Source organism: Pecten maximus, chromosome 9 (genome assembly GCF_902652985.1).
Source record: "Pecten maximus chromosome 9, xPecMax1.1, whole genome shotgun sequence".
Classification (NCBI taxonomy): Eukaryota; Metazoa; Mollusca; class Bivalvia; order Pectinida; family Pectinidae; genus Pecten; species Pecten maximus.
In genome coordinates this window covers 8,368,685-8,384,974 of record NC_047023.1, presented here as the reverse complement: position 1 = coordinate 8,384,974, position 16,290 = coordinate 8,368,685, and the positions used below count along the sequence as shown (strand labels likewise).

At 38.4% G+C, this 16,290-nt stretch overlaps 1 protein-coding gene across 2 annotated transcripts in view; it reads right to left on the bottom strand.

The window, feature by feature from the left end:
• Nucleotides 1-304: 304 nt before the first annotated feature.
• Nucleotides 305-16,290, bottom strand: part of LOC117334805 (follistatin-like) — a 41,818-nt gene continuing 25,832 nt past the window's right edge. The window contains exons 2-7 of one of the 2 annotated variants that reach the window (XM_033894612.1): nucleotides 11,328-11,525; nucleotides 10,623-10,841; nucleotides 10,025-10,246; nucleotides 8,790-9,020; nucleotides 4,543-4,662; nucleotides 305-3,911 (exon numbers count right to left, since the gene is read on the bottom strand). In XM_033894612.1, the coding sequence (XP_033750503.1) occupies nucleotides 3,826-3,911; nucleotides 4,543-4,662; nucleotides 8,790-9,020; nucleotides 10,025-10,246; nucleotides 10,623-10,841; nucleotides 11,328-11,525 (1,076 nt within the window). In that variant the 3' untranslated portion in view covers nucleotides 305-3,825. The remainder of the gene's footprint in view (nucleotides 3,912-4,542; nucleotides 4,663-8,789; nucleotides 9,021-10,024; nucleotides 10,247-10,622; nucleotides 10,842-11,327; nucleotides 11,526-16,290) is intronic. The other variant, XM_033894613.1, reaches the window with a different exon arrangement.

Genomic DNA, 16,290 nt, shown 5'->3' with positions numbered 1-16,290 from the left:
TCATCTTTTATATAAAAATTAACAATTCATGACAAATTTTAGAACCCTCGTAAAATGGAAGTCGATTATGACGTTAAACGCGGAAAGAGAATTATAGTCCATTAATTGAACTGGGTTTTATAGAGCTTTAATGGATATTTACTAGCCGGTACAGTTTGGTTTGTCTGATTAAGTACCGATAACGCGATCGAAATGTCTGGGATGAAATATTGTAAGTCTCGCCTCTGGGAATGGCCATATGGAGCCTCTCTTGTGTCAACATGTCTGAAATCGTCACGTCTTTAAAAAGAATGAACAAACAACATATTTTATAATGTTGCATTTAATGAAACATAAATAAACTTCTTAAAATGATGATTATGATAGGTGAAATAATTGTAAGAGTCATGTCACCTAAGAAAGGTGAAATTGGGATATACAACGATAGGGATGAATTTAGTTACGTCACACTGGGTACACGACCTGAACGTCACACTCCACTGGTGTTACACATCAGATACACGACACGCTTCACCGAAACGTCACACTCTACCGGTGTTACACGCCAGGTACACGACACGCCTCACCGAAGCGTCACACTCCACTGGTGTTACACATCAGGTACACAACTCGCTTCATCGAAACGTCACACTCCACTGGTGTTACACATCAGATACACGACACGCTTCACCGAAACGTCACACTCTACCGGTGTTACACGTCAGGTACACGACACGCCTCACCGAAACGTCACACTCTACCGGTGTTACACGTCAGGTACACGGCACGCTTCACCGAAACGTCACACTCTACCGGTGTTACACGTCAGGTACACGACACGCCTCACCGAAACGTCACACTCCACTGGTGTTACACATCAGGTACAAGACACGCTTCACCGAAACGTCACACTCTACTTGCAAGTCACACTCTACTTGTGTTACACATCAGATACACGACACGCTTCACCGAATCGTCACACTCTACTGGTTTTAAAGGAAATGTCCCGCTTCAACGAGAGTTCACGCTCTACTGACTTCATACTTAGTAAGCGATATAGTAGATAAGAAACACAATACACGGGACAACGCCGCAATGCCAATCGTCATTTACATACTTTCAACTTTTTACATACAAACACGACATGAAAAATATAACCCATTCTGCTCACCTTACAGGACATATACGCGATACTGGACTGATAACACAGACAGGAGGCTAAAGGCTTTGATTTCTTCGTCCATACTATAAAAGGAGTACTGGTATTTGGTATTACTAAGCAATAGCTGTTGTGGTGCTGACCTTAGACTGAAGACATTGGATAGGTATATAAACAATTAGAAATTAAAAGAAACGAAATTAAATGCCTGTGAGTATTTGGCCTCCATTCAAATTGTTTCTTGCACAAGTATGCTTCGTAATCCTATCAAATACGAGTACTTACTACTCAAGATTGATCGCTTTTATATGAATTTAACCTTATAGACCATGGACTTTGACCTGGTGACCTTTACCTTATAGACCAGACTTTGACCTGGTGACCTTTGCCTAATATACCATGAACTTTGAAATTGTGACCTTTACCTTATAGATTATAGACTTTGATCTGATGACCTTTACCTTATGGACTATAGACTTTGACCCGGTGACCTTTACCTTATAGACTATAGACTTTGAGTTGGTGACCTTTACCTTATAGACTATAGACTTTGAGTTGGTGACCTTTACCTTAAAGACTATAGACTTTGACCTGGTGACCTTTACCTTATAGACTATAGACTTTGACCTGGTGACCTTTACCTTATAGACCATGGACTTTGACCTTGTGACCTTTACCTTATAGACCATAGACACTGACCTGGTGACCTTTTATAGACTATGAACTTTGATATGGTGACGTTTACCTTTGGCAATAACGTTTCCAGTTTGAACGGAATTTGACCTTTGTGACATTGACTTTGACCTTGAGTAAATTTCTGTCTACCACGGTTTTTTTAATCTGTGGGTCATGTTTTTAATAGATCAATGGTATGCCCTATTCTATTTGGGGCCAGACATCCGAAGCACTCGTCAGAGAATATACCCCCTTTGGATCGTTACCGAACACAATACTAGCCGGGAATTTAGCAGCTTTAGAGGGGTTGAGGGTTGAGATCTCACTCCTAAGGGACAGAATGATTCATTTTCTCTTCAATTAAATTCAAGGAGAAAACAAATCATCCCCTCCCTAGAGCATCCGGTTAGCCAACCAAGAATATCGCCCCTATGTTAGAGATTTCTCTACAACATGATGAAATGAGAGAAACTCCTTTCCATCCGAAAGACACTTCCCCAAAATGTCGTCATCAAATCAATTCAGAACTGTTGGTACATACGCAGAGGACGAAGTAATTTTGGAATCAAACCATTTGGAAACCGGATGATAAATTCCGGATTCTACTTCCGACCTGAAGTAACTTGTACGGATATTTTGCCATTTTGTTGTGATATTTATAGAATAGAAACCTTCATAGTAGAATTATCGACGTAGTTTGGCATGCATATCAGAACGGCATATGGAGCTAACAAATCGTCTGAATCACAAGAGATGAGGCGGCTTATCTTTCCCAGTTAGTCCTCCTGACTTTTCGGCAATAGATCTCTGGCGCGCGTGTAGTAGACTTTTTTATCACGTTCCTAAGTGACAAACTGGCTTTCTTTATACTATCTGATCCTGAAAACGTGTCGAAGCCGAGAAAAGCATGCTATCTAGTTGGATACATAAAGGCAAACACGTAACAAACATGTCTAATGTCTTCTTTTTATCACCATATCCAATGACAGACGGCCAGCTCAATCCAACAGATACATTAAGTGGTGTCTGTGGCCTAGTTTAGTAACCTACCAACTAATATTGTATCCTGTAATTAGTCCAGACGCAGTCTGCTCTAGTTCTCCGTAAATACCAGTCACTCACTCACACTTTGCACGCACGTCCAGCTCGAACATACATGTAGCTGGTGTCATAAATCGCCACCAGAAAGAACCAAGACAGCGTTATTTACCTTCGCATATATTTGCAAATACCTAACAACAAGAGGGGTATTCGGCCACATGACGTAATATCTGTAAGACCAGTCACATGGCGACATGGCACAACACAAGTAAGGCCAGTCGTATGACACCACAGGAATTCAGCCAGTCACGTGACGCAACACGAATTGGACCAATCACATTGCACAACACAAAATAGACCAGTCGTATGACACAACGGGAATTCGGTCGGTCACGTGACGCAACACAAGTTAGACCAATCGTATGACATAACGGGCATTTAGCTAGTCACATGATCAAACACATTAGACCAATCACATGACACAACACTTGCCGACCCAGTCACATGACTCTGGTGACTATGATAAAATGATGAGATTATAACGTCTAAGAGGACTATAACGATGATAATGGCGATAGTTATCTACATATTGAATAATTACGATGACAAATACACAATATATTATTATGATATGAAACAACAATGAGGTTTTGGTGCCAATAAAACAAAGAACAATAAATTATCAATAGATTTATATATAAGCTGCTGATGACATATTCGCAGCCATGGCTTTTTCAAAGCCTCGGTCTCGTTTCTGGCCAGGTATTCTCCATGACGTCACTTCCTCATACCAAAATGTCTGGAATTGTCCACCCTCATTGGGTAAATAATCCACGCCCAGTAGCGTCAGTGAAATTTTACAGACAGGTACGGGTCTGTCTCTGTTACATCACAGATAAACATCTCTGGATATCCCAGTTTCTCGTTCGGAATGCACTTAATAACCTTTTACCTTTCACTCAGACATCGGGTCAACTGATATCACGTGACAAACTCTCCGAATCGGAGATAATTCGCAGTTTCAGGATCCGTTCTGATTGTCCGGACTTTGGTGGTTCTAAAATTAAGAAAGTCCATGATTTATATTAGAAGAAAATCAAGTAAATTTCATGCATAGTGTTAAAATCATGGCATCAAATAAAGAAGTAGGTAATATATATACATCAACCTCTAACAACAAACTCAGAAAATAACGAAACACATTCATATCCATCCGAGATGAAACACGCCATCGGATTGGTCAATTAAAATAATATATGACAGTGTAGACATGCCATGTCATTTGATTGGTCAATCAAATATGCCATGTCATTTGATTGGTCAATCAAATAAGTTGTGATTATGCAATCATGATATCTCGTCTTTGATTGGTCAATTGCAGTAATCTGTGACTTAACCAATAGTCACGATATATACCGTCATCAGATTGGTCAATTAAAATAATCTGTGACTATACTCACACTCTAGATATACCGTGATTTGATTGGTCAATTAAATTAATCTGTGACTATACTCACAGTCACGATATACCGTCATCAGATTGGTCAATTAAATTAATCTGTGACTATTCTCAGTCACGATATACCGTAATTTGATTGGTCAATCAAAATATCTTATATATAGGTCATATTCATACGGCAATAAACGCAAGAGGATCAAGGTAACTCGTTAACGTGTTATATACGTACTGTAGACATTTACTTTGTAATATCCTACGCTCGTCTTATATCGTCGCTGTTGTCGTCGTCTTTGTTTTCTCCTCTTTTTTCTTTTGCATTTCTTGCATGTTCTGTTAAAATTTCTTTTTCCTGAAAAATACAACAAAAAGGAAACTTCTGTACTGTCAGTTACAAATGTGTAATTGCAGTGCTAAGCCGTATCGAATCAGCAAAGGATGAATTACACATTTACGATTTTGTTACTGTAATTTTGCTAAATACCAATGTACATTTTTGTAATTTATGCTGCTATACCTTTGGATTTACAATTGTGATTTTGTTATTAGTTTTTATGATTTTCTTTATTATGATTTCATTAATAACGATTGTGATTTCACTAATTTCGATTGTACTTTTATCAATCACTATCGTGATTTCATTAACTACTTTTGTGATTTCATTAATTACGATTGTGATTTCATTGATTATTTCTGTGATTTCATTAATTACTATCTTGATTTCATTAATTACGATTGTGATTTCATTAATTACTATTGTGATTTCATTAATTTCGATTGGGATTTCATAAATAAGTATTGATCGTTGATGACGATTATGACTTTGCTACCTACGATTGGGATTGTAGTAATTACTGATGTACAATAATTTTAAAAAACCCACCTTAATTTCGACTGTAATGTTTTACCTACGGCTGTTAATTTGTTACTTGAGACTGGTTTTGTTACTTGAGACCGTGGTTTTGTTACTAACGACTGTGGTTTTGTTACTTACTACTGTGGTTTTGTTACTTACTACTGTGGTTTTGTTACTTACTACTGTGGTTTTGTTACTTAATTACGACTGTGGTTTTGTTACTTAATTACGACTGTGGTTTTGTTACTTACGACTGTGGTTTGTTACTTACGACTGTGGTTTTGTTACTTACGACTGTGGTTTTGTTACTTAATTACGACTGTGGTTTTGTTACTTACGACTGTGGTTTGTTACTTACGACTGTGGTTTTGTTACTTACGACTGTGGTTTTGTTACTTACGACCGTGGTTTTGTTACTTACGACTGTGGTTTTGTTACTTAATTACGACTGTGGTTTTGTTACTTACGACTGTGGTTTTGTTACTTACGACTGTGGTTTTATTACTTAATTACGACTGTGGTTTTGTTACTTACGACTGTGGTTTGTTACTTACGACTGTGGTTTTGTTACTTAATTACGACTGTGGTTTTGTTACTTACGACTGTGGTTTTGTTACTTACGACTGTGGTTTTGTTACTTACGACTGTGGTTTTGTTACTTAATTACGACTGTGGTTTTGTTACTTACGACTGTGGTTTGTTACTTACGACTGTGGTTTTGTTACTTACGACTGTGGTTTTGTTACTTAATTACGACTGTGGTTTTGTTACTTACGACTGTGGTTTGTTACTTACGACTGTGGTTTTGTTACTTACGACTGTGGTTTTGTTACTTACGACTGTGGTTTTGCTACTTACGACTGTGGTTTTGTTACTTACGACCGTGGTTTTGTTACTTACGACTGTGGTTTTGTTACTTAATTACGACTGTGGTTTTGTTACTTACGACTGTGGTTTTGTTACTTAATTACGACTGTGGTTTTGTTACTTACGACTGTGGTTTTGTTACTTACGACTGCGGTTTTGTTACTTACGACTGTGGTTTTGTTACTTAATTACGACTGTGGTTTTGTTACTTACGACCGTGGTTTTGTTACTTACGACTGTGGTTTTGTTACTTAATTACGACTGGTTTTGTTACTTACGACTGTGGTTTTGTTACTTAATTACGACTGTGGTTTTGTTACTTACGACTGTGGTTTTGTTACTTACGACTGTGGTTTTGTTACTTACGATTGTGGTTTTGTTACTTAATTACGACTGTGGTTTTGTTACTTAATTACGACTGGTTTTGTTACTTACTACTGTGGTTTTGTTACTTACGACTGTGGTTTTGTTACTTAATTACGACTGTGGTTTTGTTACTTACGACTGTGTTTTTGTTACTTACGACTGTGGTTTTGTTACTTACGACTGTGGTTTTGTTACTTACGACCGTGGTTTTGTTACTTACGACTGTGGTTTTGTTACTTACGACTGTGGTTTTGTAACTTACGACTGTGGTTTTGTTACTTAATTACGACTGTGGTTTTGTTACTTACGACTGTGGTTTTGTTACTTACGACCGTGGTTTTGTTACTTACGACTGTGGTTTTGTTACTTAATTACGACTGTGGTTTTGTTACTTACGACCGTGGTTTTGTTACTTACGACTGTGGTTTTGTTACTTAATTACGACTGTGGTTTTGTTACTTACGACTGTGGTTTTGTTACTTACGACTGTGGTTTTGTTACTTACGACTGTGGTTTTTGTTACTTAATTACGACTGTGGTTTTGTTACTTACGACTGTGGTTTTGTTACTTACGACTGTGGTTTTGTTACTTAATTACGACTGTGGTTTTGTTACTTACGATTGTGGTTTTGTTACTTAATTACGACTGTGGTTTTGTTACTTACGGCTGTGGTTTTGTTACTTAATTACGACTGTGGTTTTGTTACTTACGACTGTGGTTTTGTTACTTAATTACGACTGTGGTTTTGTTACTTACGACTGTGGTTTTGTTACTTACGACTGTGGTTTTGTTACTTAATTACGACTGTGGTTTTGTTACTTAATTACGACTGTGGTTTTGTTACTTACGACTGTGGTTTTGTTACTTACGACCGTGGTTTTGTTACTTACGACTGTGGTTTTGTAACTTACGACTGTGGTTTTGTTACTTACGACTGTGGTTTTGTAACTTACGACTGTGGTTTTGTTACTTAATTACGACTGTGGTTTTGTTACTTACGGCTGTGGTTTTGTTACTTAATTACGACTGTGGTTTTGTTACTTACGACCGTGGTTTTGTTACTTACGACTGTGGTTTTGTTACTTACGACCGTGGTTTTGTTACTTACGACCGTGGTTTTGTTACTTACGACTGTGGTTTTTGTTACTTACGGCTGTGGTTTTGTTACTTACGACTGTGGTTTTGTTACTTACGACTGTGGTTTTGTTACTTAATTACGACTGTGGTTTTGTTACTTACGACTGTGGTTTTGTTACTTAATTACGACTGTGGTTTGTTACTTACGACTGTGGTTTTGTTACTTACGGCTGTGGTTTTGTTACTTACGACTGTGGTTTTGTTACTTAATTACGACTGTGGTTTTGTTACTTACGACTGTGGTTTTGTTACTTAATTACGACTGTGGTTTGTTACTTACGACTGTGGTTTTGTTACTTACGACTGCTGTTTTGTCATTTTATTTTGACTTTTATTTGTGTTACTTACGACTGTGGTTTTGTTACTTACGACTGTGGTTTTGTTACTTACGACGGTGGTTTTGTTACTTACGACTGTGGTTTTGTTACTTAATTACGACTGTGGTTTTGTTACTTACGACTGTGGTTTTGTTACTTAATTACGACTGTGGTTTGTTACTTACGACTGTGGTTTTGTTACTTACGACTGCTGTTTTGTTACTTACGACCGTGGTTTTGTTACTTACGACTGTGGTTTTGTAACTTACGACTGTGGTTTTGTTACTTACGACTGTGGTTTTGTTACTTAATTACGACTGTGGTTTTGTTACTTAATTACGACTGTGGTTTTGTTACTTAATTACGACTGTGGTTTTGTTACTTACGACTGTGGTTTTGTTACTTAATTACGACTGTGGTTTTGTTACTTACGACTGTGGTTTTGTTACTTACGACCGTGGTTTTGTTACTTACGACTGTGGTTTTGTTACTTACGACTGTGGTTTTGTTACTTAATTACGACTGTGGTTTTGTTACTTACGACTGTGGTTTTGTTACTTAATTACGACTGTGGTTTGTTACTTACGACTGTGGTTTTGTTACTTACGACTGCTGTTTTGTTACTTACGACCGTGGTTTTGTTACTTACGACCGTGGTTTTGTAACTTACGACTGTGGTTTTGTTACTTACGACTGTGGTTTTGTTACTTACGACTGTGGTTTTGTTACTTAATTACGACTGTGGTTTTGTTACTTACGACTGTGGTTTTGTTACTTACGACTGTGGTTTTGTTACTTACGACCGTGGTTTTGTTACTTACGACTGTGGTTTTGTTACTTAATTACGACTGTGGTTTTGTTACTTACGACTGTAGTTTTATTACTTACGACTGCTGTTTTGTCATTTGATTTTGACTTTTATTTGTGTTACTTACGACTATGGCAGTGACCACTGTGTTTGGTGGTGATGAAGACTCCGGACTCGCATGACGTATTAAACAGCTTGCAATAATTGTCGTAGCTGACCCCGTCCGTACCACACACAGGGACAGTGGACATTGGTGAACACTTCATACGACAGTTGACACACATGGGCTGAAGTGTTTTTCTATTCACCAAACACTGATAGTTGTCAGGACACATCGTGTCTGAACATGTCGCGTTTTCTGAAAAATACAAAACGAGAAAATGTCATAATATATGCGATTTAAATATATTGTTTCATTGTGTATGCTGTTGATTAGCTGTAGAATATGTCGTTACCACAGTCCGTAAGAGGCGACTAATGTGAAGGTAGAAATGAGAATCGAACCAATTCGACATATTTTTCCATCCCATGGCTACATATTTTTCAACATTTGTGATTTTTACAAAACCCAACAATACTAATAATTGTGTCTCTCCTTACACAGGTTCGAAGCTCCCTACCCGTGTCAGTTTGTGTTTCTCGGAAGCTGTGAAACGGGCCGGTCTGTGCTGTCCTGATTGTGTCCGAGACACCAAGACACTTTACCCTAATTGCTCTTGATGATCCTGGCTGTTCACGGGGCGATAAACCAAACAAACAAACACCCAAACAAACTTCACACAAATCGTCATCTATCCTTGTAATATGTCCTCGTGTAACCCTTTTCGCCACTCATCACATCACTTCATTATCTATCATATTGCGACCTTGACATTTATCACATATATAACCTTTGTACCCGTAGTCATATGACTTTGACACCTATCGTTGTATGACCTTGGTACCTAACGCCATAAAACGTTTACACCAATCGTTATGTGACCTTGGCACCTATCGTCATATGACCTGACACGTGTCGTCATATATGACTTTGGCACCTGTCGCGATATGACCCCAACACCTATCGTAATATGACATTGAAACCTATCGTCATATGACCTTGGCACCTGTCGTCATATGACCTTGATATCTGTCTTCATATGACCTTGACACCTGTCGTCATATATTCCAATGATATCGATCGTCCGTAAAATCCCACTTCCACATTGAAATGAAAAATTTACATAATTTTAGACAAAATTAAATCACGTCTAACAAGGGGCAAAAATTAACAGGATTCGAAAAATGTTTTTTCAAGCTAATTTTTTTTTAAAAAGTGGGTTCAAACAGTAAATTGGTCAGTATATACCACGTGCTTCTCACCTCGACATCTGCCTCCGTACGCGATACGTATTGGTGTCTGTCGAATGCAAATTGAGGCCCGCACGTGACAGACGCTGGGATAGGACACTTGGTCATCACCACACACAAAGTTAGGATTGGTTATCACCGGGCAAATTGACCGGCATCGCACACAATGAGGAAGTCCATTCTGGTCCTCCAAGCATTGAGTTCCGGTCAGACATTTCACCCTCTTACACGCACCTGTCAACAAAAAATCAAAAGTACATGTATGTTGCTACGATATCTTTTAACATGATGTGTTATGTTCCACTACGTGTCTTATGTCTTATATTCCACTACATGTCTTATATTCCACTACATGTCTTACGTTCCACTACATGTCTTACGTTCGGCTACGTGTCTGATGTTTTAGACAAAGATAAACGGATAATCACGTGACAAAATGATACCCATAATGCATTTCCTGATACAATCAATCCCACGAATAATACATCAGCGTTAATGAAGGTGAAGAAGGTAGTCACTGATATGGTACGCCTAAAATACAAAACTATATACCAATGTATCATACAAATTAATCAACACGAAGAAAATGTGTCATAATTTACAAACTCACGTTTACACTTGCCAAAGTAGGCAACGTGTGTCTGTTGGTTCTTTCTACAGTTTCGCTTGAGCATGTGACAGTAGTTCTTATATGTGACGCTGTCGGTGCCACATATGGAGCCACGCTTCCGCATTTCGTCCGTACACTGGGGCCGACACACGCACTTAGGTACTCTCTTCCGCATCCGGCAAACACGACCCGGAACACATCGGATGTTGGCACAACTATCTAGGTTAAAGGATACAAACATGAGAAGGGCTCTGTTCCCTAACACAATGTATGATATTCTAATGAGTAGGTCAGATTGGTCATTCAATGTTTGTTCTATCAGAGTTATATATATATATATGTCTTTTATAGAGATAGACAGTTTTTTTTTTGTTTTTTTTTTTTTATAATACTACGAATTTAAAAGGTTGCAAATCGGAGATTGGTGTTGGTCTTCTAGCAAAAATGATACATTCGATTCATATTTTATAGAGAAGAGAGAAGAAGAAAAATTATAAATCCTTTGTTATGTAGACAGAGAACAATGACAAAACCTTTGTTGTATAGACAGAGAAATGGCTTTAATATCGGGATTAGTAATCTTAAGTAAGGCACTTGGCAAAGCTCCGTATTGTATTTAAAGAAATATTATCTCTGAATCGAGATTGTTCTCCCTCTAAAGGGTCGGTTTATTTATCCAAATAATACCCCTAACCCTGAACTTACTATGACAGCGATGGCAGTTGGACACGCCTTTCATGAGAGCCTTCCAGTAAAACACCTGGCCGTTGGTGAGAAAATCGGAGGGTGACCAGCCTATGGAGGGGGAGAATGTGTGACGACAGCAATCCTCCTGGGTGATGTTAGCTCTATATAGGGTACTACACGTACTGGACGGCGATATGTTGGCCCAGCAAAGACCCCCTGTAATTATGCAAAAAAAAAAAAAAAAAACTGCATAAAGCGGCCAGCAGAGAGCGATATAAGCACAATAAAACACACAAGATATATAAAAAAAACCACTGGGTATAGCGGTCAACATAGGACGAATATAAGTTTAAGAAGTCTGGACACACTCCTTGCATCGAGGGTCTTCCTGAAATCGGTCTTCGTACTCGGTCAATATTGGTTTATTACCAGATTGATATGGTTGATATAACACCATAACGACCTCATCTAAGGTCCATACTTGATAAATATTACAGAATCTTACAGGAATAATAAGTGATAAAACAATTGATACAATAATGTACGTAATATCTATAACATAGGTAGTTTACGTTGCATATTAACGTTAACGTTTAAACACCCTATATAAATACAACACAACCCAAATATATGTCAGCTTAAATCGTTTATTTTGATAACTTTTGATAGCGCATATTTTATGAGGTGCCACAATCGGGATTAAAACAATTTAAAATGCCAAACGCGTGTTTTTGTAGTTTAACTAATTGTTTTCAATTACACTTCAGTTTTGGCTTTGTTTATGTTGCTTGTGCAATAACGGGGCCATTAGTCACCATTTAACATGTGATTTTAAAGGTTAGTCGTAATGAATTGCTCATGACATTGGTTACCACTATCGACACTTGTGATGTTTCTGTGTTTAAACGAATCGTAATTCACTGGTAATGCCATTTGATATATCCTGATAATTTATTATCTCAATTTAATTTGAACTATTAATGAGAAGACAATTAACGAGAAACATGTAGTATGATATGGGAAACTACTACTTATATAATGTCGTAGTACGTATACCCATAGAGGCAGGACTCCCTACATTATTGAGGGTTAGGTGTTTACTGAATATTGAATATCGAATATTGATATAGACATCTCCCTCCCCTTTCAAATAAACATTGTGTGCATCAAATATTTGTAACGGATCAGTCCAAATACACATACACCGTATCAAATTATCAGGTCCCTGTGATACACACCGAAATAGATTCGAATGCACCTAAACTGTAATATATCGTCAGGTCCCTGTGATACACATTGAGATAGATTCGAATGCACCTAAACTGTAATATATAGTCAGGTCCCCGTGATACACATTGAGATAGGTTCGAATGCACACAAACTGTAACATATCAGGTCCCTGTGATACACATTGAGATAGATTCGAATGCACCTAAACTGTAATATATCGTCAGGTCCCCGTGATACACATTGAGATAGATTCGAATGCACACAAACTGTAACATATCAGGTCCCTGTGATACACACTGAGATAGATTCGAATGCAACTAAACTGTAATATATCGTCAGGTCCCCGTGATACACATTGATATAGGTTCGAATGCACACAAACTGTAACATATCAGGTCCCTGTGATACACACTGAGATAGATTCGAATGCACCTAAACTGTAATATATCGTCAGGTCCCCGTGATACACATTGAGATAGATTCGAATGCACACAAACTGTAACATATCAGGTCCCTGTGATACACACTGAGATAGATTCGAATGCAACTAAACTGTAATATATCGTCAGGTCCCCGTGATACACATTGAGATAGGTTCGAATGCACACAAACTGTAACATATCAGGTCCCTGTGATACACATTGAGATAGATTCGAATGCAACTAAACTGTAATATATCGTCAGGTCCCCGTGATACACATTGAGATAGGTTCGAATGCACACAAACTGTAACATATCAGGTCCCTGTGATACACACTGAGATAGATTCGAATGCAACTAAACTGAAACACATCATCAGGTCCATGTGCATGTACCTGCCACCGTTCGTCAGTTCCACGGGGACTTGGCACGATTTCCCAACCGACTGTCCATATATATGCATTATAGTAAGCATATATGGACCATGTACGTTGGGAATTCGCGCCAAATCCCTGTGGTCAGTACAGTATGTAGGGTAGACTTGTGATATTGTCACTATGACTGTATAGCGTCCGAGAAGAAGCGAGACCACGATATCTCAGTCGGTTGGAGCGCGGGTGAAAATCCGAGGTGCGTGGTTCCACGCTCCCTACCCGTGTCGGTTTGTATTTCTCGGGAAGCTATAAGGAACGGGCCGGTCTGTGCTGTCAGGGTTGTGTCCCTGGGCAAGACACTTTACCCTAATTGCTCAGGATGGCATGCAACAGGTATCTTGTATGTTGTTCAGTGAGGTAGCCACCAGCTACTACAAGGAGACCCCACCTCAAAATGACTCGAAATTGGTCGATAAAGCCAGCAAACAAACAAAACAACATCCGGGAAGAAGCCCTCTATAACCAACACCTTAAAGATGTTTTTATTCCACAATTGAATGACGCCATGGGCAGGAAAACGTAAGCAAGCTGACTCGGATTAGTAATTGAAGAATTATGATAGTTACCCCGGTAATCTGATTAACTTAAAAGTTTAATCTCAAACCGTGATGTCTGTTCTCAAACATAAACAGGAAATGCCGGAATACCTCTCTCTAAATGCTGTTAAAATTCAATTTCGTTAGATTTCAAATAACTTGCAAAAATTGCAGAACATATGCATCTATTCACAATATCTCATCAAAATGTAAAACGAATTCCTTGATAAAAAGTGATGTTTCGCTGTCGGTTTCGATGGGATTAAGTGTCAAATATTCCTTATCCACCATGTAAAGGTATGCAAAATAGTCGCTGTGCTATTTTAGGAAGTAGTTAATCCCTTTTTAGATATAATCAAGTAAATATAGAACCGCATTCCTTAGGTAGAGACGTTTAAAACATGTCGATAAGTTGTATAAACGTATTTCAGACACAAACAGACTTTATCAGAACGATATAATTGTCCCAATTACGGAGAACTGCGCCATACGTCTCCGCGAAAACTTCGCCGTCTATTGTGTGTTGTACGAGGGTCGTGCGGAGCTGTCGGATAATTTTGTAAACAGATATTTGTATAAGGTAGATTATGATAAAGATACCAGAACAGCCTACTAGTGTACCCTACTTATAGTTACCCCACCATCAATAGGAAAAAGTAGGTCGAAAACTGCGGTACCTAGTTTCTTCGACCGGATTTGTGTTTCGAAATTCATCACTGTGACCATTTTCGTGTTATCAGTGACATACATTTTTGCTATCCGTGTGATTAAAATGTTTTTTTTTGTTTTTTTTTTATATTTCATGTACCATAGTAAACTACGAGGTGAAAAAAAACGTAAGTTTTCGTGATACAATCAAAGAAGTAAGCAATGATGTGTTTACATATATAAATATTCTGTGTCACGTGATCTATTAGCTCGCAAGTCATGGCGTGATTAATGTTAACTGTCAACAAAGTAACACGTTCTATCGCAAAATTCTCACATTTAAAAGTTAACATCGCAAACAGCACCCTCAACCCGAGGCAGTTGTGTATCTATCTACTGAAAACAACTTTTACCTATGTTTTGAATGACGTAGTGTATACTGCATATCTCTGAATCATCGCATCAACCGACCACGCACGTGCAGAGTGTCGTTAAACTTTGAACTTAATCACGTATATGTTACGTGAAAACTAGGTTTTTGACTTGACTTAAACATTTCTGCAAAAGGCTCTCTTCTATACAACGGAAAACAAGAAATATCTTTAAAAAAGATAAACGGCATAGTACTAATGGTGAAATAGATTAACGAACTAATGCGTTTCAGCACGGATAACAAAATTATATCAGTTTGAATCATTTTAATTGAGAATAAGACTGCATTTAAATCAGGAATATAATTGTATTAATGTGTCAATTGAAACGAAACTCCACGTATTCAGCTTGCATTCAATCTTAACTTTGTTTCGTTTTTAACTGCATATCTGTATTTTGAATTTACCGCTACATTGACCAATCACATACTTCATCTTGACCAGTAACGCCACCTGTCGCGTCATATCCGCGGCAAAAGGAATATTATACGGCTATGCCGAAAAAAGTGGATATCGTAATTTGGCTCATTTCCCGAATGGCTTGGTTTAGTACATTTTTAATTGTTTGAAGTCCAATCAACAGCTATGGTCATTAAGGACGGCCTCCTCTATGTCCGAGACACATGCGTGAAGTGTTTGTGTGTTTTGAGAAGCTGCGGTATGGTCGTGTTTGTCTCCTTGTGATGATGTGAAACTGATGCCGACTTTATAGTGCAACCTCACCAAAACACACTGCCGAAGACATCCAGCAGGACACCCCACCCGGTCACATTATACGGACAACGGCAAAACAGTCGTCCCACTCCCGAAATGCTGAGCGTTTCGTGACAGTAACAACTACCATTTTAAAGTAGTGTTTTGCCATAACCGCCGCAATATCCATGTGGTCGATACAGGTCATTTGGGCATCTTGTTATGAACTCTGGTATGTCTCAGCCAGGGGTCAGAACCCAAATCCTTCCTCACAGAGGCGAACGCTCAACTAAATGGCAAGAGTGAGGCAGTGTCAAGAGAGTTGTCTCAAAAGAAGAGAAAAGATAATATCCCGATTTTTGTCCCCTCTTGTGATCACGCAATGGGGTCAGTTGAAGGTTAACGTAAGCTGCATTGCCTGGACACCGGAAGTGAGGTGCTGTACTGTACCGGACTGATCATTGCCATAAATTTCAAACGAACTTATCTCATTACACTGGAAGTAAATGCTGATGTTTCCCTAATCATTGTATATGAAGTCAACATCACACCGGAAGTAAAGGTATTAACGCTATATCACGTCAGAATG